Here is a 24,275-nt window from a genome sequence, read left to right as displayed (position 1 = left end):
CTACAAGTTTCCACTAAAGTGTCTTAAGTAGCCCTCAAAGAGTCCGTTTATTCTATCCGTCTTCGCTTGTTCCAAGCATGCCAAGCTAAGAACAAAACAATACCTATCCTCAATAGACTTTTGGACAAAAAGGCCGATTTCAGCTGTTGATGGCATAACCGCTCTTTATTCAAGAGCATTTTCAAAGAGAGGCAAGGAAGAATCCAGTGTTTGCGTTACTCAAGCCGACATTCTCGCTTTCGCTTTGTCCACCATCCTTACTCAAACCTATGTTTGTCTCATCTCAATTTTAGCGAAAATCTAATTTTATTTACTTCCTTAAATCCACTTTGTCACACCGTTGTTTAATCAAACTGATACTAATGCATAATTTTTAAACTCTAAGATAATTGTTTTAAATAGTAAAATTGCTTAATTATTTTCAAGTATAGCAAAATGTCGCTGTCTATCAGTGTTAGAAGTTTATAGCGGTCTATCACCAATAGACAATGACATTTTGCTATATTAAGTAAACAAATTGACTCATTTTACTTTATTTAAAAACAGCTATAAACTTTATGCATGATCTTAATAATTACATTTTTCAGGTTTAAAATGTCAATGTCTTGAATATGTAAATTTGATCTTACTTATTCATGCATGGTTAAGACCTACCAGCACCAACCACACTTTGTTTTTTTATTACAAATGAGAGTGTTTCCCACCTCCATCCCTTTACTCATAAGAATCCAAGAGAGAGGAGGAAAAGGGGAAAAAAAAATGTAATTGACTTTCAGATTTCACTAGAGGTGGGTTGACATTTTAGTACAAAGGTTTTGATATCTTTAAAGCATCCAAAGCTTGAAAACATACTCACTGCTTTCTTTTTCCCTCATCCTCACTCACACACTCTCTCTCTTTTTTTCTTCCTTTTTTTTTCCTATATAAAATAAATAACTATATATATATATGGAGTTATGATGGGAATTGAGGGAGAGGAGTCAATGGCTTACACAGACTCACTTGCTGTTTTCTTGTCTCCTTGGTTATATATATCATTGATCATCAAAATTCAAAACCCTTCTGTTTTTCTCCATTTTAACTTTAATATAACTTTTACTTTTGGAAGAGATGAGAGTGGAAAGAAAAAGGTTTGAGAGAGGGTTGGTTATTGCCCTATTGGAGACATCAAGAGCCCACCACTTTTGAAGTAGGGCTGTGATCCAATATTTACTCATATATATATTGTAATTTCAATATGAATGTAGATGTATCATGTAAGTTTAGCTATGTGAGTGGTGTGATTTCAAGGCAAGAAAAATGTATATATATGTAATTTTGAAATAGGTTAAAACTATTTTTGTCAAGTTATGGAAAATATTTTTATGTTATGGATAATTCTGGACAAAAAAATAAATCTAATAAATAAAGAAAAAAGAAAACCAGACTGAGATCAAGATAAGATCATGACGGGTCAAGGGAGAGGGGTTAGACCTTCGGGCCCAACTCCCCCTCGGCCTCCGCCGAGGACCCCAACTTTTGCACAAGCATTTCCCAGAGCATAAAGATCTCACCTAAGATATATCCGATCAAGTTATTAAATAATAAGATTTCGAAATGGAAACAAGAGAATACCTAGGTCAAACTCTCTATAGAGACATCATTATAACTCCATAAGAGGTAACTTGTCCACATCCTTTCATTATCTTACTTAAGCATTGGAGTTTATGTAACAAACACCATATGTCGTTGTGTAAGTTTTCGATTTTGCAGGTCACTTTCTTTTTCCTTTCATACAAATTTATTGCCCGTGTCAACTATCACGTAAAGATCATGTGCATTTCCCTTATCCGAATTTTGGTATCGTAAATGATTAAAAATCAATTTTGATGTCATAATGTTGGTTTTGAAATGATGTTGAATCTAAATATCTAACCAATGTAATTTTAACAATTTCAAAATTGATCTCTCGACCATGCTTAGTGCTTTGATCTAAGTTATATCAAAAATCATTTTCCCAGCCCCATCTTTGAGGGTCCCAAAAGTTGTCTTTTGGTGGAGAAGAAGATGACACATTCTGTCATGCACCAAAAGTAGCAGGGATTCATTCAAAAAAAATAAAATTAAAAAAAACAAAAAAAACAAAAAACAAAATTTTCTACCCCACATACCCACCTTCTCTCTCCTCAATTTGGTGCCTTTGCTTGCATTTTACAACTCTTTCTCTCTCTTCCATGTATGCATGATAAGAGGTGTAAAGGGATAATATAGAGAGAAAATATCCCAACTTTAGGGGAATACTCATGTGAAGCAAAATGCCAAAAACTGTTGTTGTATCTTTGCTACTAATTATGACTTTGGTATCACAAATATATAATACATCCCAATTATGATTTGGAGTACTGCTAAAGTATTAACAGTTTGTATTTATTTTAAATATATTAATTATGAGCAGTTGATATCTGATTTAAAATTTTTTTAAAAAAGGGTTAAGTGGGAAATGAAAGGAGAGATTTTGTGGCCACTACTGCATGAAATTACATTTGGCTGATCCATGAAGATTCACATGCATTATTATAAAGATTCAAATTTTAGATGTCCTAATGAGAGTTGGGAAAGGTCCATACCAATACTCATGGTATCTTCCAAATGTGAAAGAATAATTGTACGAAATTGGCCACTCATTTCTTAATTTGATTTTAATTTATTTAAATTGAGCTTGATTTGGCTGAACTTCTGCAGAAATCTCAAAAACCCTTGGTAGATTTTCATATATGTGGGTATCCGGACTATAACTTACATGTATCTCGAATAATCTCACGAGATGATCTGTCTAGCCATACAACATTTAGACGTCACTATTAAATCCTTGATAGGTGATCACCATGATTTGAGCTTGTGATCTTTTAACACTTTATCAAGGTATGCTCCCTAACTACTAGACCAACTCATAATAGTTATAAATTATTGAAAGATTCAAAATATCGAGATTGTTCACCCGTTAATTGATCACTAATATCTCATACTTTATGGGTAAGCAATTCTAAGTTATCATTCTTAAACAAAAGTGTTATCCTACTAAATTTGAACATAGTAATCTTAATGACACTTTATAATTTGATCTCTCTCCAGATACTCCATTATTTCATTATTATACGTAACATGACACAGAAGCTTGAAGAAAATATAATAAATGAACAGTCAAGTGTTTTCTTATGGTGTAATTATTATAATTATCACGTAAATTAACAAAAAGAGAAAAAAAAAAGAAAAGGAAAGGAAAAAGAGTAGTCACAATGTCAAAATAAGCATAATTTAGCAATATTTAACATATACTCTATCTTAAGAGATTGGAAGTTCAAATTTACAAACCTACCTATACTTAAAAAAGGAAAAAGAAAGTAAATCCTGAAGGTAGATGAAATGAAACCCACTAAAAGGACAAAAAGGAATTTATTCTACTCAAAGCTACATGGAGGAGGATCCAAATTACAAAGGTAGTGGAAATTTGAAAAGACATTATTAGAGTGGCTTGACCAGGAGAGGACCATGAGCAAAAGAAAATGTTTGATTTCCAAGGAATGGCCCTTTGATAGGGACTCGACGGAATCTGTATAGGACACCATCTAACACTCTTGGAAGAAAAGTGGCCCAGATTTCAATAGTAAAGCCTGTGAAATGTGGTTTTGCTTTGTACACGTGAAGCCACATGTATATACTTTCATTTCTATTTTTTATTTTTCAGAAACCAGTATGAATATGGCCAGGATAAAATGAAAGATTCTGACTTTTTCCTCCCCTTTTGAGAATTATACTGCAAAGACTTACTTGGTTAACACATATCGTGAAAAAAAAACTCTAAAAACGACAAAAGAAAGTTCAACAAGAGGTTAATATCAACAGAAATTCAAAATCTTTACCATTTTACCTCATTTCTTCTTCTGCTACTGCAATGCAGGAACAAGCAAATATGAGATAACTGTCAACACTGAGATCCTGTTAGTAAAACATGTGATAGTGGATGTTGATCAGAAAACGTGGAACCCAACCAAATGAGTTGGGCCAATGGATACATCTCGTAATATATAAGATATATACTTAGATTTCTTCTCATTTGAGAGTTCCTAATTCAGACAGCTCAATATCAGAGCCTAACATAGCAAAAATACTACTTGATCCAATAATCAACCATAAATACAATACATTGAGTATTTGATGGAAATTATAACAAGTCTGATGTAATCAAAGAATGGGGATTTTGCAAGTTGTGTTCTCTTAAAGATGTGTAGCCCAAGTGAACGATACATGGTAGGAGCAACTTAACTGAATTATAGAAGTTATTGACATAGGATACAATACAATACAAGACGAAAAATAAAGCAAAACATGGAAAAAAAAATGTCAGCACACCATTACCAAAAGATGTTCAGGTTTTTTCCTGCAGCGTTTAATAAACAAAAGATGTTGGGGAAGTTATGAGAACAGTTGCACTACATTGTCTCGTTATTTACAAGTTCAAAATATCCAGCCATAGAAGATTGATTCTATTATTTTCTGCTGCAATTTTGAAGACTGATATCAAACTATGGAGATGCTGTATCAACTTGCCTACACTCCTTTACTTCCTACAACAAGACCAAACACTACGAATGTATACTCCTTTCGTACATTCAATAGGAACCCAGACCTGACCTCTTGTCGACTTCATCTCCTTCCATTACAAAACTTCCCATAATAGTTTCAGCTTCATCAGCTTTAATATGCACTGTGCCAATCCGTTCAAGCTAATTCAAATATTAGGCCTAAAAACCAGGGACTTTAAGTGGACGACTACTTTTAAACACAAATTTGTTGTCTTTTTCAGCTAATATGGTCTTGGGGATCATCACAAACTAAAATGGCCAAGGAAAAGTGTTTACCTTTTTCTCAGCAAAAGATAGTACACAATGCCATTTAAAAACCCAGAAAAGAAAATAAAAGAAAATAAGAAAGTACTGCAAGGACCAATATGTTACAATACGAGTTCCATCATTTCAATTCAACCACTGAACTTATTTTTGAGGTGGGGAGCAACGTAAATAGCAACTAACACTACAAAACAGTGAATCTAATATTTGCAAACCTAATGCAACCGCCACTCAAACAGAACAATCAGCTAACTCACTTCAGTATTTACGATGTTATTAAAACTTGCATACTTTTGCCTGCTACATTTTGGACCCTCCCTAAGTAACATGCTACCAAAACCTATATGCTATAATGCTGCTAGTATAGACCAAGGATGAAGTAATACTAAGGCAACTGAAGCTGGCATTGGGACCTCAATTTCCTTACAATTGTTGAAATGCGCTGTTCACCATTCACCCAACAATGCCTCAGACATCAGTTCTCTGAAGAAGCAAGATCACTTCTATCAGAATTCAGATTTATATTTGGCTGTGATTTATCACCTGATGCCACTTCATTTTGATGATTCTCATTTTTATTTGATTTGAGAAACCGCCCACCACAACCTCTAGCTCTCCTCAATGCATGCAGATGTCGAGATTCATGCAAGTATGGCTGCACAACATATTGAAGCTAAGCGGTTAAAAACTAAAGTCTTAAATCACCAATTGACCCAAAAGCTTACGCTGATAGGTAAAGGTGGATTTAATTACATATCATCTAATACTCTCCCCCACTTGTGGGCTTGAAATATGGAGAATGCCCAACAAATGGAAATGAATATTAATTGGAGAGGAATCAACAATCAAGGCTTGAACTATCTTAAATCACTAATTGACCCAAAAAATTAAGCTAATAGGTGAAAGTAGATTTAATTATATATCAGCTACCATAGAGAATGAAGCACCGTGAAAGAAAAGGAAATCTTGTATCAAAACCGCAAGTATATACAGTGGGTGGCCTATCACAATCATGCACTCAGCATTTAACAACGAGATAATATTTGTGCTTGCATACCTTCCTAGACTTTAGAGCTTTATTTTCTGATTCAGCTTTTGCACGGGACTGTCGACGTCGTAAAATGCCATGATACTGTTTAGCATTGACAAAAACAGGCTCCTCAACTGCATCTGTTGGCAAAGGAACCCCAGCTTGCTGAATTCCCATTAACTGAAGATGGACCTAAAATGAGCAATAAACTAGGAATCAAACGACTAGAACAGGTAAAGCAAACCATCATATCAAAATCATTAAGTCATAAATCATATTGAAAAGATAAATTAAGCTTCCTTTCATGGTGATGCTGTTCATTTTGATGGCTTAAGAAAGCCATGATCTTTGGATAGTTGTATCTATACTGAGTTAACCAATCCTCCATGCTCAAACGAAGTAATTATACCATTCCAACCTGCATGTTGCTTCTATCATTTGATTTTGTGTGTGTGTGTGTGTTTGGGGGGGTGCAGTTTTTTACTCGTCTACCGTAAACTTAAAAGTTGAAATTGTGAATTTCCTTTAGTTTTTCTCCTCAAAGAAGTAGGTTTTCCAGTACGAAGTCACCGAACATAAAGGATAAATTAGTGTGCACCTCTTGGACACTAAAAAATTATCTCTAGTGCCAATTTAGTCAACATACCCATTTACTTTATGTCTCAATAGAAAACGTTGACTAAAGTTATTGACATAATTGAAAAGGGACAAACTACTTACCATAGGTTGCCCACCATAGGGCTGTGGAGGATATGGTTGAGGCTCATAGGGAGTAAAGATGCTTCTGTAATAAGGATCTGGATATGGATAAGCAGCGGGTGCCTTCACCAGAGAAGTCCCAGAAATCCAAATTAGTCAAATAAGCTCTAAAAGAAGCCAGTGCCAATAAATTAGTAAAATTAGAAACTAGATTCTTTGTCTAACAAAAAGGAAACAATGACTTAGTCAAACACCATCATAACTGTAAATGTCCAATTAAAATCAGCTACTGACCTAAACCATTATCGTGGCAATATCTCAATCTCATCAGTCCTGTCCCATGGACGGAGACCAAAAATGAAAGGTCATTGTAACTAAACATATCAAAATATGGTAGATGAAAGGCCATTGTGTCCAGAGGTAAGTGGCTAAAACTTAAGGTCGGATTATAAGTTAATCAGGTGGACTGAAAGCAAAACACAGTTTCTATTAACAAGCCATCCTTATATAACTAATAATAGTGATAGTTACTAATATTGTATGCATGAATATTGTTCATGATACCAAAAGAGCAGACAGTTCCATTAAAAAATTAATAATATGGTAATGGTAAAATAAATTCCTGGCTGATAATGGTAGGTTGAAGGTTCTCTATTCCTTCCTTTTGTTCTTCCTACTTGTTTCTTTTTCAGAAAATAGTACATAACCATAAATAAATAAAAGCCCTTGACCAGAGAATTTGAAAACCAAGTTTCACAAAGAGATTAAGAAAAGAAAGAGAGTAGTTTAATATAGTACCATAGCATGTCCTGCCCCAATTTGAGTAGATGTTACATACTGATTTGGGGTCGCGATGCTGGGTTGATTTAGTCCATTTATGACTGATGAAGAATGATTCTGAGATTCAGAGTACTTTTGCTGCTCATCAGCCTCAGCATTATCTGGACAATCAGTTTCAGAGCCAAAATTTATCTAAACCCAGTTGGAGTAAAAAAAACAATATTGTAATATCACAAAGTAATCGATCAAGCCCAGTAAACTCTATTCAGCCGCAGAAGTGGCCATCAAAAGCAACCAATAATATCAGGTATATTTAGAGGAGGGGGGGAAGGGGGGAGCATTAAAAGATGGAGGGTAAAAAAAACAATATTATCACATAGAAAAGTGGCGCTCACATAAGGAGCCCATGGTATGTCCCAAAAGAAATCCTTTAGGGACTGTGATCTGAAAAAAAAAGAAGAAAAGATGCTATATGGCAAAGCATTAATGTAAGCAAACATAGCAAGTCTTCTTTTGGGTGATCCACTTCTCCTTGATACAATACAGAAAGCCAAGAAAGTCCATGGGTTTCAATTACAAAATGCAACTCCAAATAGAGCTATGCTAAGATTGGGGAAGGCCTCTTGATCCTTTTACAAGAATTTATGCACTAGCTGACGGAAAAGGAATATTTCAAGCTGTTGAACTTGAAGAGAAACTTAAATGTTAGAGTGAACAGCCTTGATGCATTTCTTATAAGGTGTTTGACTGTCTTCAGCCAATGAAACTCGAGTGTGGAAAATAGATAGATCAGGTGACTTTTCTTCTTGAATTTTTTTTGTGATCTTACTGATTAATCCCTCAAATTGTGCAAGACTTTGAAAAGGAGTGTGGTCTTTGTTTTACGATGGTAAACACGAACGATAGCATTCAGTAAAGGAATTTGATTCTTCTCCATTCAATAAGTGAAGCAGTATGTGCAAGGGTTCAAATGAAGATGTCAAGCACATGAATCTTGATTCAAGGTTAGTGGAGCCTTTTCAATTGCTTTACCATTATATTGTCCTCCCAAGAAATTTGAAGAGTTCTTTATCTAGATGCCATGCAATCATCCTTTTTCTTCAAGAGGGATAGCATTTTGAGGATCATGCCTTTTTTTGCTAAAAGGTACAAGAATTTACCCACGTGGAACTCCGGGTCTTAATTTTATTTGTTGCCTACTTTTGGAGTACCCTCAAAAGCTGTTTGTAATTACTCTATTCACTTCAATAGTTGCCAATAGGCAGATTACCTATCTCCCCTCCCATTCTTTTGTATTATTAATCTTTCCACGAAAGTTCTATTTGCTATTAAAAGAGATAACACTTGGTACATAATTCAAAATGAATAACTAATCACATGAAGTATCAGCCAAATGAACCGATGGAATCATTACTTCAGTGTAGAAAATCCAGGAAGAAAGAAAGCAAAACATATTATTTTCTCTTTCCAAAAGATCGAGAAGCAAACTACAGCACAGATGCTCTTTTGAGCTGATGCAAAGAGCACTTTATTATTGAAGTAACTAAAGAAGATTAGAGAACTTAAAGAAATAGCATCTCTCACTCAAACGTAACTAGGATATAAAACTAAACACCATAACATAGGAACATGAGACCGATTAGTTACCAGAATAATCGTGGACAGAAGAAGTCATGGGGTAGTAGTGTACACCAAATGAAACCTGACATCAAAGAAAAGGGATCTGTCAGTTCAATGACATTTGGACGGTTTACATAGATATGGAATTGGTGCAAGGAACAATGTGACAAAGGTATAGTGGTTTTATTTTGAAACTAACTCCAATAAAGGATGCATACACAAGAGACAGCCCCAGCTAATGCCAGGATGATTGCACGGCTCCACAACCAAAAGAAATTCAGAACCTTCAAGGTTTAATATTCTAAAAAACTCGTAAGTTCACTATTGGTGAAAGGAATTTTCATTCCCAATAATGAGAGTGTAGGCCAACTTATGCAAATCTTAACTAATCTAACAAGTGAAACATCTAACCATAAAATATTTTCATATTAAAAAAAAGTGAGAGAAGAAAAAAAATATCTCGGGACTCTGAGTTAGCTATTAATTTCATGACCCTAATCTTCCCCTTTCTCTTACACCTGGGGGATTTAAAAGAGAGAAAAAGCTTATACGGATGATCTTCATTAGAGCTTTCTGCTGGACTGTTTGGCAGGAATTCAAGATAAGGAGCTCTCATTTCCAAATTTTTTATGGTATAGTTTTTCTGGTTGCTTCATGGAGTAACGTTATCCACCCTTTCATCACTATAGCTACAACTCTCTTTTTCCAATTGGAGAGGTTTTAACTCCCTTAATAGCCCCACTTTTGTAATTTCATATCATCAACAAAATTGCTTCTTATCTAAAAAAATCATGACCTTGGCATCATCTAGTTTGTCCTTTTAACCAACATGAAAACCCATGGTTATATACATCCGTACACATACAAGAAACAAAACAATGAACAAAAAATTTACAAAAATTCATTAAAAGAAGATAGGACGGTAAATCGTAAAAGTTATATTAATAGAAGAAGAAACCCCAGAGCACAATAGAACATTCAATCATGTGTAATCGTGAAAAGTGGAAATCTCCTAATCCCAAGTAGAGTGACTCATGACAAAGCCAAAAAAAAGGTGGACTTCTGAAACAAAAATATCATTCAAGCAATTAAAGCCCAAAAGCCTTTTCTTAACTTGATTAGGGTGTGTCATCATTGCCCAGGGGCCCAACTAATCTACTCAGTGCAGTTCAAATTTTATCAGATGCCTTCAGAGAGACATCAGACTATAATGACTTGAGGGGGACTAGAGCATTGGAACTAGCTTAGGTTTATCGCCGGCACCTAGATCACAAGGTCTGTGGTACATTATCTTGCCACTATCTTCTCTTTATTACAAGGTTTTGTAATCCACCAACGGTGGGAACTTCCTTCATCAATGAAATTCTCTTTTTCTTATTAAAAAAAACAAAAACATAAAAGATAAATAGAGGAAGAGAGAAAGAAAGAAATTGTTTGTTTCTTTCATTACAAACTGTTTTCTCGTAACAAGAAACTAATTTTACCCACGGGATTAAAAAAGTCTTTCCCCCTGTTCCTTCCTCTTCATCCTGGTTAGCAGATGTGATCGGCAAGCTATTAACTAAGGCTGGGCCAGGGAGTGTAGTATTCTGGAAGGATTAGTGTGGGCAGCTACTGAATTGTCATTAACCGCCTTATATTTGATATTCAGTGAAGCAAATGAAGATATGCTGGGCAATAATTTCCAAATTCTCGAGCTGTTTAGGCTTCAATAAAGAAATAAAATTTGAGAAAATAGCCACAATGAAACAACATGGAAAAGAATTGTATAAAGGCTAAAGCAGATTATTTCAAGTGCAAAGAAGGCAAGAGGCCCATCTTTTTATTTGGTTTCTTTTTGTGATAAGAAACGGAAGATATTATTAAAAAAACCCAGAGAAGATACAACCTACAAGCCAAGAGGAACTCTCTAATCGGTAAGAAACTATTGCATAAGTTCTAACCATCCTTAGGTTCATTTAAAAAATGTGATAACGTAAGCACAAAGGGGGAAGAAGTATATCATTGCCAAGCATGTTAATTTGACCTAGGACTTTTTTTAGAGCCTTTTGATGTTTGTTTGGTTCATAAAGAAAGTTGTTGCTTTTTGTTGGGGAAGGCGTTGCTTCACCTTCCATTTTTCTGAAGGATTAAGTCCCTTGTCATGCTGCCTGTGTTGTACGGAATTTGACCTGTTGACCTGAGAAGATAATTTTTAAGTGTTGAGAGACCTTGGGAAAAAAAATCTGGTCTCGTGCCATGTTTTAATGCCTCACTTTAGGCATGTCTTTATAAGGACTTATTTAATTATCTTCACTGCCTCTTTGGATTGGAACCCTTTTTTTTTCTTTTCTTAATTTAGGCTTCGGTTGATTCCTTTCGACGAGTTCTTCTTTTGCATCCTTTGGTATTTTCTCATTTTCCTTAATGAAAAGCTTGGTTTTGCTCAAAAAACATGGTAAGGGAAAGGAGCCTTGTCAAAAACCTCTCCAAGCGAAGACTGGTTCTTAGTTTTCCATTAAAAATAATAGAGAAATTTGCGGTTAAGAGATGTTCTTATATCTACTAGACTACCAATGTCCAAACAACTTAACTCAAGAATTGAGTTGAGACAGGACCAAGCCATCCTGTCGTAGCTTTTTCAAAGCTTTTCATTCTCCTATTTCTTCATAATTCATAAGCTGTAAGAATGGCATCCACAATCTTCCTTCCTTCCACAAAATGTAAGAGAAGTGCGAATAGGCACCACCTTCTTTAGGCACTCATTGAGAACTTTGGCGCTTATCTTATAAAGAAAGCTAATTACACTTAATGGGTTTGGATCATTTAACTTTTCTATTCTAGTCTTCTTTGAAATGAGGCAAATATGAGTTTTATTTGGATTGTTGTTGCAAACATGGAGGTTCTTGTATGGACTTCTCTCCATTGTTTTCCCTAACTTTCCTTTACCTCTCTTTTAGATAAACCGACTTGAATGGCTAACAAATCAGAGTTTTCTTTGACTTCCGGTGATTGAAAGAATACTAAGGGCCTATTCTTTACAAAGCTACATGACAATCCAAATATCCCAAGAAAGTTCAGTTCCTCCTCCAGGAGCTTACTCATGAAAGCATTAATGCTCATGTTCAATGAAGGCTTCCAACTTGAACTCTGCCCCCAAGCTTGTTCTCCAAATGCAATAATGAAGTCAAGAAAGAAGTTAAATCTCAAAGGCATGTCTTCCACACTCCTCGTTTTCAATTGGCAGTTGACCGTCATTCTCAACATCAACTTCTTTCTCTACTTCAAGTTTGAATGTCATCCCGTTGACAAAGAGAAGAAGATCCTTTGGGGACCTTTTTCTTTAACAATAGATGCTTTATCAACAAAGAAAACTTTTCGGATTCTCTTGTTTCCTTACCTGGTGTAAAATTTGCGTTTCTTCACCTCCTGCAACTTAAGTTATCCTTGTACCATATAGAAGAACCTTTTGTTAGCTTCAGAACTAGTTTCTCTCCACTCTTTTATAATTTCATTTATGCGATAAAATTAATCTCTTTTTCTTTTTTATTTTTAACTTTTTAAAAAATTTAAAAATAAAATTTAGATAAATAAATAATAAATTAAATTTATTATTTTGTTGTGCGTGTGTGTGTATATATATATTTTTTTTAAAAAAAAAAAGGAGAAAAGGAGGAGCCCTAAAGGTGTGCACGGTGACAAGAATCAGTAATCTTCATACGACACCATGGTATCAAAACGGCAGCAAGACCAGAGACGCCAAAAACCAACTGGATATGAATATTCCCTTTTCAAATAAGAACGATTAGCAATTTATGGCATTTAGATGCAAAGTATATGAGCATATGAGCATATGTAATCTATCCAATCCGAGATCAACCTAACTAATGGCAAAAATCATGCATTTAGTCCACAAGCTAAACTTATTAACTTTAGTCTTTTCAGAAGTCGACAAGGTAAGTGCAGACCAGTAGGATGAGATTGACGTACATAACATGTTAAATTCAATTTGTCCCCATTTTACCAGACATTACAGAGTCATCTCAGTCCTCCAGTAACTTCTGCTTTCTGGGTGATTACCCAACAAACCCGGATACAGATATGAGCATTAGACTGAAGAACGGTCACTTCAGCCCGTACTATCAAAATCTGGTAACTAAATCCAAGCAATTCGATCGACACAACCGAAACAGACTATCATCCAATTTAAATAAGAACCCACTAAAATTCATCTAATAGAAATGTTCTACAACAATTCTCGTGACCAGATACAAATACCCAAATCGGGTTAGGCTAATTAAGAAACCCCATCAAACCTAAAACCTCAGAATTCGAAAAGATATAACAAAAAAAAAATGAAATTAAGTACGAGGATTTCAAAATTCATGAACAAACAAGCGATGGGAGGAAAGTAGGGTTTGGAAATCCGAAGTTCACCTGGAGAGTGGGAATTGCGGAAAAGGGGGTCGGTTAAATTATCAGTATCACCCCCAAATTCCTATTATCTTCTGCTGCAACTGAGGAGTGTGCGTGCGCGCGCGCTTTCTTTCTTGTAATTCGTCGTCTTTTCTTCTTTCTCCTTCTTGATTTCTTCTTAGTCTGAGAAGAGGGGACAGAGGAAGCTCAGAATCCAATAAGAGCATATTTGTGTTTTCGTTCTGTAACTCTCCCTTTTTCTTTTCTTCTTTTTTGCCGCGTGTCCGAGCGGCGATGAGAATGGGGCGGGCAGTTCGGGTAGAGAAATGTGCTGACCGAGATGATGAGATGGCCAATTTAGACCAGGAACTTAGTGGGGTCCAGTAAGTGAGTGGCGGATGGGATCGGAGGTGAAAGGTGGCTACCGATGGCTGGTTGAGCGGGAACCACCTGCTGGCTGCTGGTGGATCCCACCGTTGAGATATGTCTTGGCCAGTAAAATCATCAAATAAAACAAATGTTCAGTAAAAACTTTTGTTTCTCTTTTTGTTTTTTTTGAAAATTTATTTTAACGAATGAAACCATTAAAAATATTTATAAATGATAGTAAAATATTATAATCTATCTACTATGGACCATGACGATTTATCATAGATAGATTTTGATATTTTGTAATTACTTGTAAATATTTTGATTCATTTTTTTTGAAGTTTTTTTTTTGTATTTTGTATTTTTAAATTTAAAATCATCAAATAAAAGTAAAAACAAAGGGTTGCTCTTTTTACTTGGGTTATAATTTAAAAAGTATGGTTCTAGCCTTTGTTTTATTTTGATCTTTTATTTTGTGTTTTTTTAATTGTCTAATTAAAAGTATTAAAATTAGTCCCGACATTTCTAATGCATTTTTAAACTAATAATAATAATAATTTTTATGCCATCAGATACATTATGCAAATATATTCTCACAGTTTATAAGGAGGATGCTCATAAGACTTTTAAAAAAGAAAAAAAAATCAATAAGAAACTAATTGAAATGATGTCATTTTAAGATTTATTAAAAGTACGAATTAGATAATTGAAGATACACATACTAAAACATACCAAAAATTAAAGTATGGGGATTTGTCAGAAATAGTGTAAACCCCTAAACCTATTTTACTAGTTAATCATCCTATTATGTGTTTTAATTCTTGCAAGCAAGTAGTTATAGTAGTTGTAAGAGTGAAAATAATATGAAAGTTATAATGAGTATGCGGGTGAGGTAGAGATGTGGAGAAAATTTTCTGTGTCTTGAAATGGAATGCTCCCAGGTGGAAAAGAGACAGTCAACACTTAGACAAAATTTGGAAAAATTAAGATAGATGAAGGTAGGCATGACGCCAGGTCGAAAGGGAAGTAGGAATTTGTCTAAGTGTTAGTAGTTGTGCTATCGAGCAAGATAAGAGAGCTAACACTTAGAAGGAAATCAGAAACGTAGAAGTGAGGACACATGATCGCTTGTAGGCTTAAGTGTCCCAGGGAGGAAATTGGCTAAGTCTAACAGGAGGTATGCGTCAAGGGCCTGAGGGTAGTGAAGGCCTAAGATGGATAGTATGCGGGCAGTTAAGTTTGCCTAGGTGAACGCATGGTAGACATTAAGTCATATTAGATGTTAAGGGGAGCGTTGATGTGCGACGAGCCTAAGCACAAGCGACTAGGACAAGCCAAGGTATGCGTTGGTTAGTGATGCTTGGAGCCATAGTGTGCAGCGTTAGTCGTTGTATGCATTGGCCGAGGAGAAAGGCTAATGGGGAAGCTAACTTAGGCATCGATGAAGGACTTAATCACCCAATTAGTGGGCTAAGTGGCGTGCTTATAGGTCACAATTAAGAGCTAGTGCGCCAGCTGTTGTCCTAAGAATGTTGCTTAAGCATGAAACCTTAATATATAAGGAAGTTTGAAGTGAAGAGCTCAGTTTGGGCATTCTGATTGTGCTAAGGAAGGATAGTTGTGGTCAATTTGAAGTATGAGTTGTGAATAAGCGAATCCAAGGCTGTCAAAAGAAGCTTCATATGGAATTGAGCTAAAAGTTGAAGAATTTCTTCCAGTATTCCAAAATTTTAGGCTATGATAAATCGTCATGGTCCATAGTAGTGAAATTCTAAGCTCGAGGAGAAAAATCAAAGGCCAGAGGATTAGGTAGGTACCATCATATGAGCAAGCCCGACAAAATCCTTGGGATTCTGAGGTAAGCTAGTTAAGATATCTAGGAATCCATTCTTAGAAGGAAATTTGGTGAGATTATGTCTGAAATTTAAGTTATTCAACCTAAAAGTGAAATCTGGAATTTTGTTGGATGAACAAGCAGGCAGCTGCAATCCACGCATAAATAAGCAGTTGACTGGTTGAGGCTAAGTGTGGACGAGTGAGCTGCCACACCCTAGTTAGTTGCTAGGTAAAAATTTGGTTAAGTATGGTAATGCATTAAGTACCAATATATTGAGGATGCGTCGAGTAGAAAGGGAATGAGATGATGCGTCGAACTAGGTCTGAGGCTTAACATGTGTTAACTTGAATAGTAAGTTAAGTTCAAGAGGGGGCTAAAGGGATTAACCAAAGGCTCTTATTATTCTTACAAGGCAGATGCGTATAGAAGAGGCCTACAACCCTTTGAGGGAGTAACTAAAGACAGTGAGTGACTAGTTTTCAAAAATATTTGCTAAGTGTTTTACTTACAAATTTCCAACGCAAAGTTAGTTTTATCATGTTTTAAGTCATGGAAATCAATTATGAACACATGTCGTGTTGGGATTGGTGTCTTGATTCTCTTGGAGTCTCGTTGTTTTGTAAAGATACACATTGTTTGATGAATAAAATAATTGTCATTTAATTCTGACATTTACTCATATCCAATAAACAAAGCTCCTTGATGTGAACTTAAGCATGTATATGTGATATACAAGTGGATCACGCCTTAAGTGATAACCTAAATAGGTCTGTAGTATAAGGATTAAAATGGGATACCTGATCCTTGTGACACTACGGATACGGCCCGCTTTGTAGAGGTTTGCAAGTGTTGTAAACTACTACAGATGATAAATCATGACCATTCATGTGAAGATGTGCGAGCGGGGGTGTCCTATACAAAGAGTTTGTATAAGACCTGGACCACGAGATGATTAGACTCTGTATATAACGTCGTTGATACTAGGGACTTACATCTCACCTTAATGACCATAAGTGACACGACCTCAATCCTGAGTGTTTTGGGAACTCCTACCTTTGAGGGCGGTCCTTTGATTAGTATGGGTGAGAATGGTCAGATTGCCAACTCAACATGCCTACCTTTTTGGGGACTTGTTTGATCTGGGAGCTAGGAACTCAATCCACAAGATGAAATTCACTCCTTTCCCGAAGCAGGGATAAGTAGAGAGATTGCTTTCTTAAGGGCTGATTCCGGGGCTTGAACATAGTGGCCACGACTTCTCTTTGGAACAGAGAACTCGACCATAGTAGGACTATGACTTATGTTCATTAGAGGGATCAGTGGTACTTAAGGAGTTAGATATAACTACAGGGGCATAACGGTCATTGGCCCAGCTGTACTTACGAGCGATCTATGAAGGATTGTCGCACTGCTGATTGGTTAAGATGGACACATAACATATTTGTGGTAAGAAGAGTTCAACTATCGGTCTTTAGTGGAGTTTCTGACAGTTAACGGATGGTGGATCCTGTGACTAAAGAGTTTAGTCAGTTATTCACGTACCGTTGGAGCTTCGAGATACAGGTTCATAAGATCCCCTTGGTAGCTCAATGGATTCAGTTGAGGATCAGTTCTTGGTGTTGATTTGAAGTGTTCAAATTGACAAGAGGTTTTTCGATTATATATGATATGATCGGTATGATGTATGAGATACATCTAGTGGAGGATTAATGTAAATGAGATGTACATTAAGTACCATGGAATAGAAAAAGAACTATGGTCTTTATGTTTCATGAGATGAAATATTAAAGCTATAGGTTATAAATATAGTATGATAAGTTAGTTATCATTTATATTTATAATAATATTAATTATTGGATAATTAATCTTTTTCTCTAATAACCAATTGAGTGGGAGGTCATTGGTGGTTCATGATAACCATGAGATAAAAGGAAAATGGTTTTCCTAATTTTAGTAAGTTTTTTTTAATTTTTTTTTTTTTGAGATTTTCTCTCTCGCAAAAGGAATCTCACGGAATGAAAGTTTTCAAGTAAATATGAATTTAATAAGTGACAGCTTGTTTTAGTAAACAATCGTGTAGTGTTTTGTAAGCTACAGAAATGCAACTAAACGATCGCTTAGCTTTTGAAAGACGATCGTGCGATCGTTTAGCTTTTGCTAAATGATTGGGCATCGACCTATACGATAGGTTTCAGCCTTCTCCCACTTGCCCAATCGTGTACACGATTGTTGTCTCCTTCTTCTTCTGCCTCAATCCAAGTCCACACAAAGCCACCCTCTGAATTCTCACACCGAGAATACCAAGGTAGCCTTCTTAGTGGTGTCATACTCAACTCAACACCGTCGAGGTTTTGTAGAGGTCGTTCGTGTTGCTGGGGTGTTCGTGACTTAGGCGATCGCAGAGGACTAGTGTGCGGTGTTCGTGCTGTCGAGCGGTCGTATTGTTCGAGCATTCAAGGTTGTTGTGTTCAAGCATTCGTGATCAAGAAGTGTGGAAACGAGTCTACAAATGTGTGTAGAGATTTCTCTTCTTGTTTATTTGTACTTTCATGGTGTAATTTCTATATTGATTGCATAACCATTTGTGTTGTTTATAACTGTAATTTGTAATGTTCGTACATGATTGTAATTTGGAATGATTTGTTCCGCTGCTCATCAAAATCCTCGTGTTCGATTTCCTTCAATTGGTATCAGAGACAGGTTGTTATGATATTCCAAATTACAAGTCTGTATTTAACTTCTTTTTACAGTCGCGATGGGTTTTTGCATTTGTGTTTAATCGTTAAGTGCATTTGTGGATGAAATTGATGAATGTTTCGGGTTTAATTGCCTTTTTGTTAAAGCTTTTTGGAATTACAAAGTGTTAATTTGTAAGGGCCCCTGTGTTTTTGGGCGTAATTAACTTTGCAGTCAAGTCTGTAATTCAAAGAGTTTGAGTTCGTCGAGTCGCTCGTGATGAAGTTTCAGAGCATGGAGATGCGATTCTCAACGAAGAAGAAGACCAAGCGTTAGTCGTATCGTGTAGCCTCAGGTAAACAATCATTGGGATTTAACTAAGCGATCATTTAGATTTTTCTAAATGATCGTGTAGTATTTACTAAACGATCATTTAACTAATGCTAACCGATGGGGTAAATCGTTTACTCTATCGCGTAGTGTTGGTTGCCCGATTGTGTAGGTGCTAGAGGTAAACGATCGTAGTAGGAGCATGTGATGCTCGTCGTTTAGTGAAAGGCGCACGCTAGACAATCATGGAGTTAGCAAGCCTCGTCTCTTAGTTACTACCTACACAATCGCACGTATACGATACGAAGGAACTAGCTAAGTGATCGCTTAGGCAATAGTGCTTCACAGCATTGTAGTCGTTTAAAAGATCACGGAAGGCTGGCGTTGTGTGAAGCGCGCTAAGCAATCGTGTACCTCAGGCTTCATCGTTTAGTAAAAGGTACACGATCGTGTAGTAATAGTTAAATGAGAGTTTAGATTTTTCTAAACGATCGTGTAGTAATTGCTAAACAATCGTTTAGCTTTGGGAGCACTGGTAAGCGATAGAGCAAAGCGTTTGTTTTATCGTGTAGACGATCGTAGGGAGTTTAATACACGATGGTTGGAGACGCGATGCTTTTACCGAGCAGTTCAAGACCCGGTTCGCTTGTTTGAACCAGAGACTCCTTGTTTTTAATAGTTAGCTTTATTTTTGTGGTTTTAAGGCAATTTTACCTAGTTCATCAACATTGGTTTATTATACATGTGATGTATGGTGCTTATATGCCAAAGTGTTTGACATATAGTTTAAAACCCACTTTAGGTTGTGCAATTATTTGTGCATCATGTATTATAAATGTTATAATCGAGCATGAAGAAATTACTTGAAAGCATGCACATGCATCATGAAATATAAAAGTTGTATTTTGCATGCAGTGAGCATTATCATGCATCATCCTTTTATTATAAATGTTATAGTCTAAGGGTGAATGGAAGCATGTTTTGCTTGTTTCATTGTTGTTTTGTATAAATGTTATATAAAAGAAGTAGCAATGAATGGACAATGCATTGAGCATGACACTTAGGTTGTTTATAATCGTTACGAATGCCTTGCATGTGTTAGCTTCGCATTGTGGTGTTGATTTCTGTTTATAAGTGTTATAAAGGAAATTAGACCTTAAATCAATAATTCAGAGTTGCATGCGGATTTAGGGTGAACTCAAGTTTTTTAAAAGGGTTTTAAAATTGGTTTGAGATAGACCTAAGTTCAAATGCTTCTAAAGAGTTTAGTAACCTAGATTAATCTTTTAAAATCGCTTTAATAGGATTAAATTGGTTGGAATAAAAGATTAAATTTGTTTTAAATCTTTCTATAAGGGACCCTTTGTCTAATGCAGGTTCTGGCTAGGCTGGGGTTCTTAAGTTGACGAAAACGTAACACCCCTACCTGGGAACCTACCTGGAAAGGTGAATTAGATAGATTTTCAACAAATATGCAACGATTTGATCAAAGACTCTGTTAAAGAGTTTAATGGATGATAATCAAAAGTTGTTTAACTATCAAAGGTAAACGTTACTCTTGGGAAAACATAAAAGTCACTTAGTTAAAATCCTTAGCTGTGTTTTTTCTAAGTAAGGTAAACCCTAGGTTATAAAATACTCAATGGGAGGAAGAGATGTATCTTATATGTCTATGATTCTACTCACGTTTCTCCCTGCATGTTCACACCGTGAGATTCATACTTAGCCTCGTGGTGCCCTGGGAGCATCCCCCTTCGGATGGTGTTTGCATGAGTCAATATCAATGTGGATGGAGACAGTGTTTATAGTAAGTGGCTGAAGGATGTGTGTCAACACGTCCTATGGTCTCTGTCATTGGTTCACACCGTGAGATCATTCTGTACTCCCTCGTGTCGCCTTTGAGCGTCCCTCTTCGGATGGGTTTTGTGCAGTTGATCAAGATCAAGGTGAACTCCAGAAATGGATAGGGTCACTTTAGGTTTTGCCTCAATTGGATTTTTTCCCTTCAGATTGGCTTTTTGGGACAGACTCTAGGGCCTAAAATGGTGGGTCACATTTACGGGAGATTGTTAAGTAAGTTAATGATCTCTTGGCCAACAATGATGGCTAATCGTTATAGGAGCAAGAATTGTTCTGGTATTAATGATTGGTTGAGAACTTCTCAATTCAGAGGAGGGATAACTGACCTCCCTTCGGCGGCTTTTGTCTTAAACCTTTGAAGCATCATTGCGAAACTAGATGTCACACGGGGTTCATGTTAGTTTTGCTAAAACCTTATTGGATGTTGTTTTGTTTTACAACGGGTATTTACTTAAAACCTAACTTAGGTCAATGTGTTTTTCTTTTTAGCAACTCGTTCGTATTTCCATTTAAAGTTTTCAAAAATGACCGATTATTTATAGTGGAAAAAATAATGTGAAACGAATTTTTTGGCAAACGACCTTTATCCCACTACTCTAAAAAAGAGGAGACAAGACAGTAAATATGATTTATTGGTCTTTGAGACATGTCTGGTAGAGAATGATGATTATGCCTGGATCCTTGATTCGGGTGCTACCAATCATGTCAGTTCATCTTACCACTAGTGAGGCTGTTTCAATTGTTGCTGTAGGCAGTCTGAAGTTATTTGTTGACAAGAAATGTTATCTATTACTGGATAATGTTTTTGTAGTTCCTCACATTAAGAGGAACTTAATATCGGTTTCTTGTCTCATTGAACAAGACTATACCAACTCATTTTCTGAGAATAAAGTGTTTATTTTCAAGAATGGAATGGAGATTCGTTATGGTTCAATGGAAAATAACTTATATGTACTAAGACAGTTAGTCATAAAAGCCTTGTTTAACACCGAAATGTTCAGTTCGGCAACAATAGCTAAAAGACAAAGGTTTCTCCAAAGGAAAACGCCCATCGTTGGCATCTAAGGTTAGGTCACATCAACCTCAATAGGATTGAGAAATTGGTGAAAAATGGACTTCTAAAGAGTTTAGAAGAAAACTCATTATCAGTATGTGAATTATGCCTCGAAGGCAAGATGACCAAATGACCTTTTACTGGAAAAGGTTACACAGCCAAGGAAGCCTTGGAGCTTGTACATTCAAACCTCTGTGGTCCCATGAATGTTAGAGCTCGAGGTGGGTATGAATATTTCATCTCTTTCATAGATGATTATTCAAGGTTCGGGTATCTCTACCTAATACAACGTAAGTTTGAAGCCTTTGACAAGTTTAAGGAGTATAAGGCTGAAGTTGAAAACTTGTTAGGTAAGAAGATAAAAACACTACGATCTGATTGTGGTGGAGAGTATATGAACCTCCAATTCCAGAACTATATGATAGAACATGGGATTGCGTCCTAACTCTCGGCCCTTGATACACCTCAGCAGAATGGTGTATCAGAAAGGAGAAACAGAACCTTGTTGGACATGGTTCGGTCTATGAAGAGTTATGCTTATCTTTCAGACTGGTTTTGGGGTTTTGCAGTGGAGACTGCATATTATATCCTGAATAACATTCCCTCGAAAAGTGTTTCTGAAACACCTTTTGAGTTATGGAGAGGTTGTAAAGGTAGTTTACGTCACTTTAGGATTTGGGGCTGTCCGACACATGTGTTAGCGACTAACCCAAAGAAGTTGGAACCACGTTCAAAGGTTTTTCTCTTTGTAGGCTACCCCAAGGAAACGATAGGTGGATACTTCTATGATCCAAGCGAGAATAAAGTGTTTGTTTCTACAAATGCTATCTTCTTGGAAAAAGACCACATGAGGGATCATAAGCCACGGAGTAAGCTCATTTTGTGTGAGATCTCTAGTGAGACTAAGACTACTGAGGGTTCAACAAGAGTTGTTGAATAGGCCGACAGATCAACAAGAGTTGTTGAGGTCGGAACATTTAACAACCAGCTCAAGAGTTGAGATTGCCTCGACGTAGTGGGAGGGTTATAAACCCATCAGATCGCTGCATGAGTTTGACGATAGCCCAAAACGTCATTACGAATAATGGAGCGAAGGATCCATTTTCTTTTAAGAAAACAATGAAGAATGTTGACAAAGATGAATGGGTTAAGGCCATGAACCAGGAAATGGAGTCTATATACTTCAATAATGTCTAGGAGCTTATTGATCCACCTGATGGGGTAAGGCCTATTGGGTGTAAGTGAATCTATAAGTGAAAGAGAGGTATAGATGGAAAGGTGCAAACCTTTAAGGCTAGACTCGTGGCGAAGGGTTATACCCAGGTTGAGGGAGTTGACTATGAGGAAACTTTCTCACCTGTTGTCATGCTCAAGTCTATCAGGATTCTCCTGTCCATAGCCACATTTTATGATTATGAAATATGAAAAATGAACGTCAAGACTGCCTTTTTTAATAATAATCTTGAGGAGACCATCTATATGACTCAACCAGAGGGGTTCATAGTTCCAGATCAAGAGCAAAAAATTTGCAAGCTTAACAGGTCCATTTATGAGCTGAAACAAGCATCTCGATCTTGGAACATCAGATTTGACACTACTGTCAAGTCATTTGGCTTTGATTAGAACGTTGATGAGCCTTATATTTTCAAGAAGATCATTAACAGCTCAGTAGCTTTCCTGATACTGTATATGGATGATATCCTACTCATTGGGAATGATGTAGGGTATCTGACTGACATTAAGAAATGGCTAGCTGCCCAGTTTCAAATGAAAGATTTGGGTAACGTTATCTCTTCTTGTTTATTTGTACATTTAATTTGAGTTCTAAAAACATGCATGAAAAATATTTTAAAGGAGAAGGGTTTCAGAACTTATACTTTTGAAGACTTCCATAAAATCCAAGCCGTTCTCCACGAATTTGAGCTTCAAATCCACAGTGGACCACCAAGAGATATTCTCTACTATTCTCCAACTTGGATTTGAGTGATGGAACTTGAAATTGGGATCAATTAAGAGAGGGAAGGAAGAGGGTTTTGAGAGAGCTTTTAGAATTTCAGAAATTCCAGAAAATCAGCATGTAAAATCTCCTTCTTCAATTCAAAATTGAAGCTTTTACGTATCTAATACATGCAAGCATCAAGCCATAATATTGATTGACACATTAAAGTCCACTAACTAAGTGAGATAGGTGTCCAAATGTGGAATAATCCACTAATTAACTCAAAATGTGGATTTTTCCAGTATCTTAAATATTTAATTTTCAATTTGACTTAATTTAAAATTAATTAAATATAGATATCAATTTCTAATTGAATTTGAAAATTGAAAATTAACTTGATTTTAATTAAATAAACAAATTTAATTAATTAAATAATAATTTAATATCGAATATTAAATTAATTAAACACTTATATCATATATGAATTCTATCCATGTATTTAATATTTATATCAAAATTTAAATATTTTAATCTCTCCAATTACGTGTAATTTTGATAAATTAAACGTTAATTATATTGAATATGATTATCCAAACCCTAATTTGAAATTGAACAATTCATATTGAATTTGAACTCTCCAAATTCACTCAATATACTAATCTAAGATTTACGAGCTAGAAGAGGGACCTTATGGACCTACAGATCATGGGCTTCAATGATATGAGATTAACCGGCTAAACTCTTTAACCTAATTAACCACCATTCGTTGACTACCGGACCACTCCACTAAAGCCCAGTAG

The 24,275-nt window shown here is 36.0% G+C and overlaps 1 protein-coding gene and 1 non-coding gene across 2 annotated transcripts; both read right to left on the bottom strand.

Annotated features, from left to right (window-relative positions):
• Window positions 1-4,953: 4,953 nt before the first annotated feature.
• Window positions 4,954-13,706, bottom strand: NF-YA7 (nuclear factor Y, subunit A7). The gene is made up of 6 exons (XM_039027234.2): window positions 13,432-13,706; window positions 9,043-9,097; window positions 7,414-7,556; window positions 6,637-6,738; window positions 5,944-6,108; window positions 4,954-5,541 (listed from the first exon to the last, which is right to left on the bottom strand). Exons 2-6 carry the CDS (start codon window positions 9,068-9,070, stop codon window positions 5,362-5,364), a joined length of 618 nt encoding a protein of 205 aa, XP_038883162.1. The 5' UTR covers window positions 9,071-9,097; window positions 13,432-13,706; the 3' UTR covers window positions 4,954-5,361.
• Window positions 10,112-10,214, bottom strand: LOC120074853 (U6 spliceosomal RNA). Its single transcript, XR_005481129.2, has one exon. It is a non-coding gene; the product is annotated as a U6 spliceosomal RNA (small nuclear RNA).
• Window positions 13,707-24,275: the final 10,569 nt, after the last annotated feature.

This window comes from Benincasa hispida, chromosome 3, assembly GCF_027475165.1.
Source record: "Benincasa hispida cultivar pf3 chromosome 3, pf3_genome.v1.1, whole genome shotgun sequence".
In the NCBI taxonomy this organism is placed as follows: domain Eukaryota; kingdom Viridiplantae; phylum Streptophyta; class Magnoliopsida; order Cucurbitales; family Cucurbitaceae; genus Benincasa; species Benincasa hispida.
The sequence above is the reverse complement of the archived record's forward strand: the minus strand, read 5'-3'. Positions and strand labels throughout refer to the sequence as shown.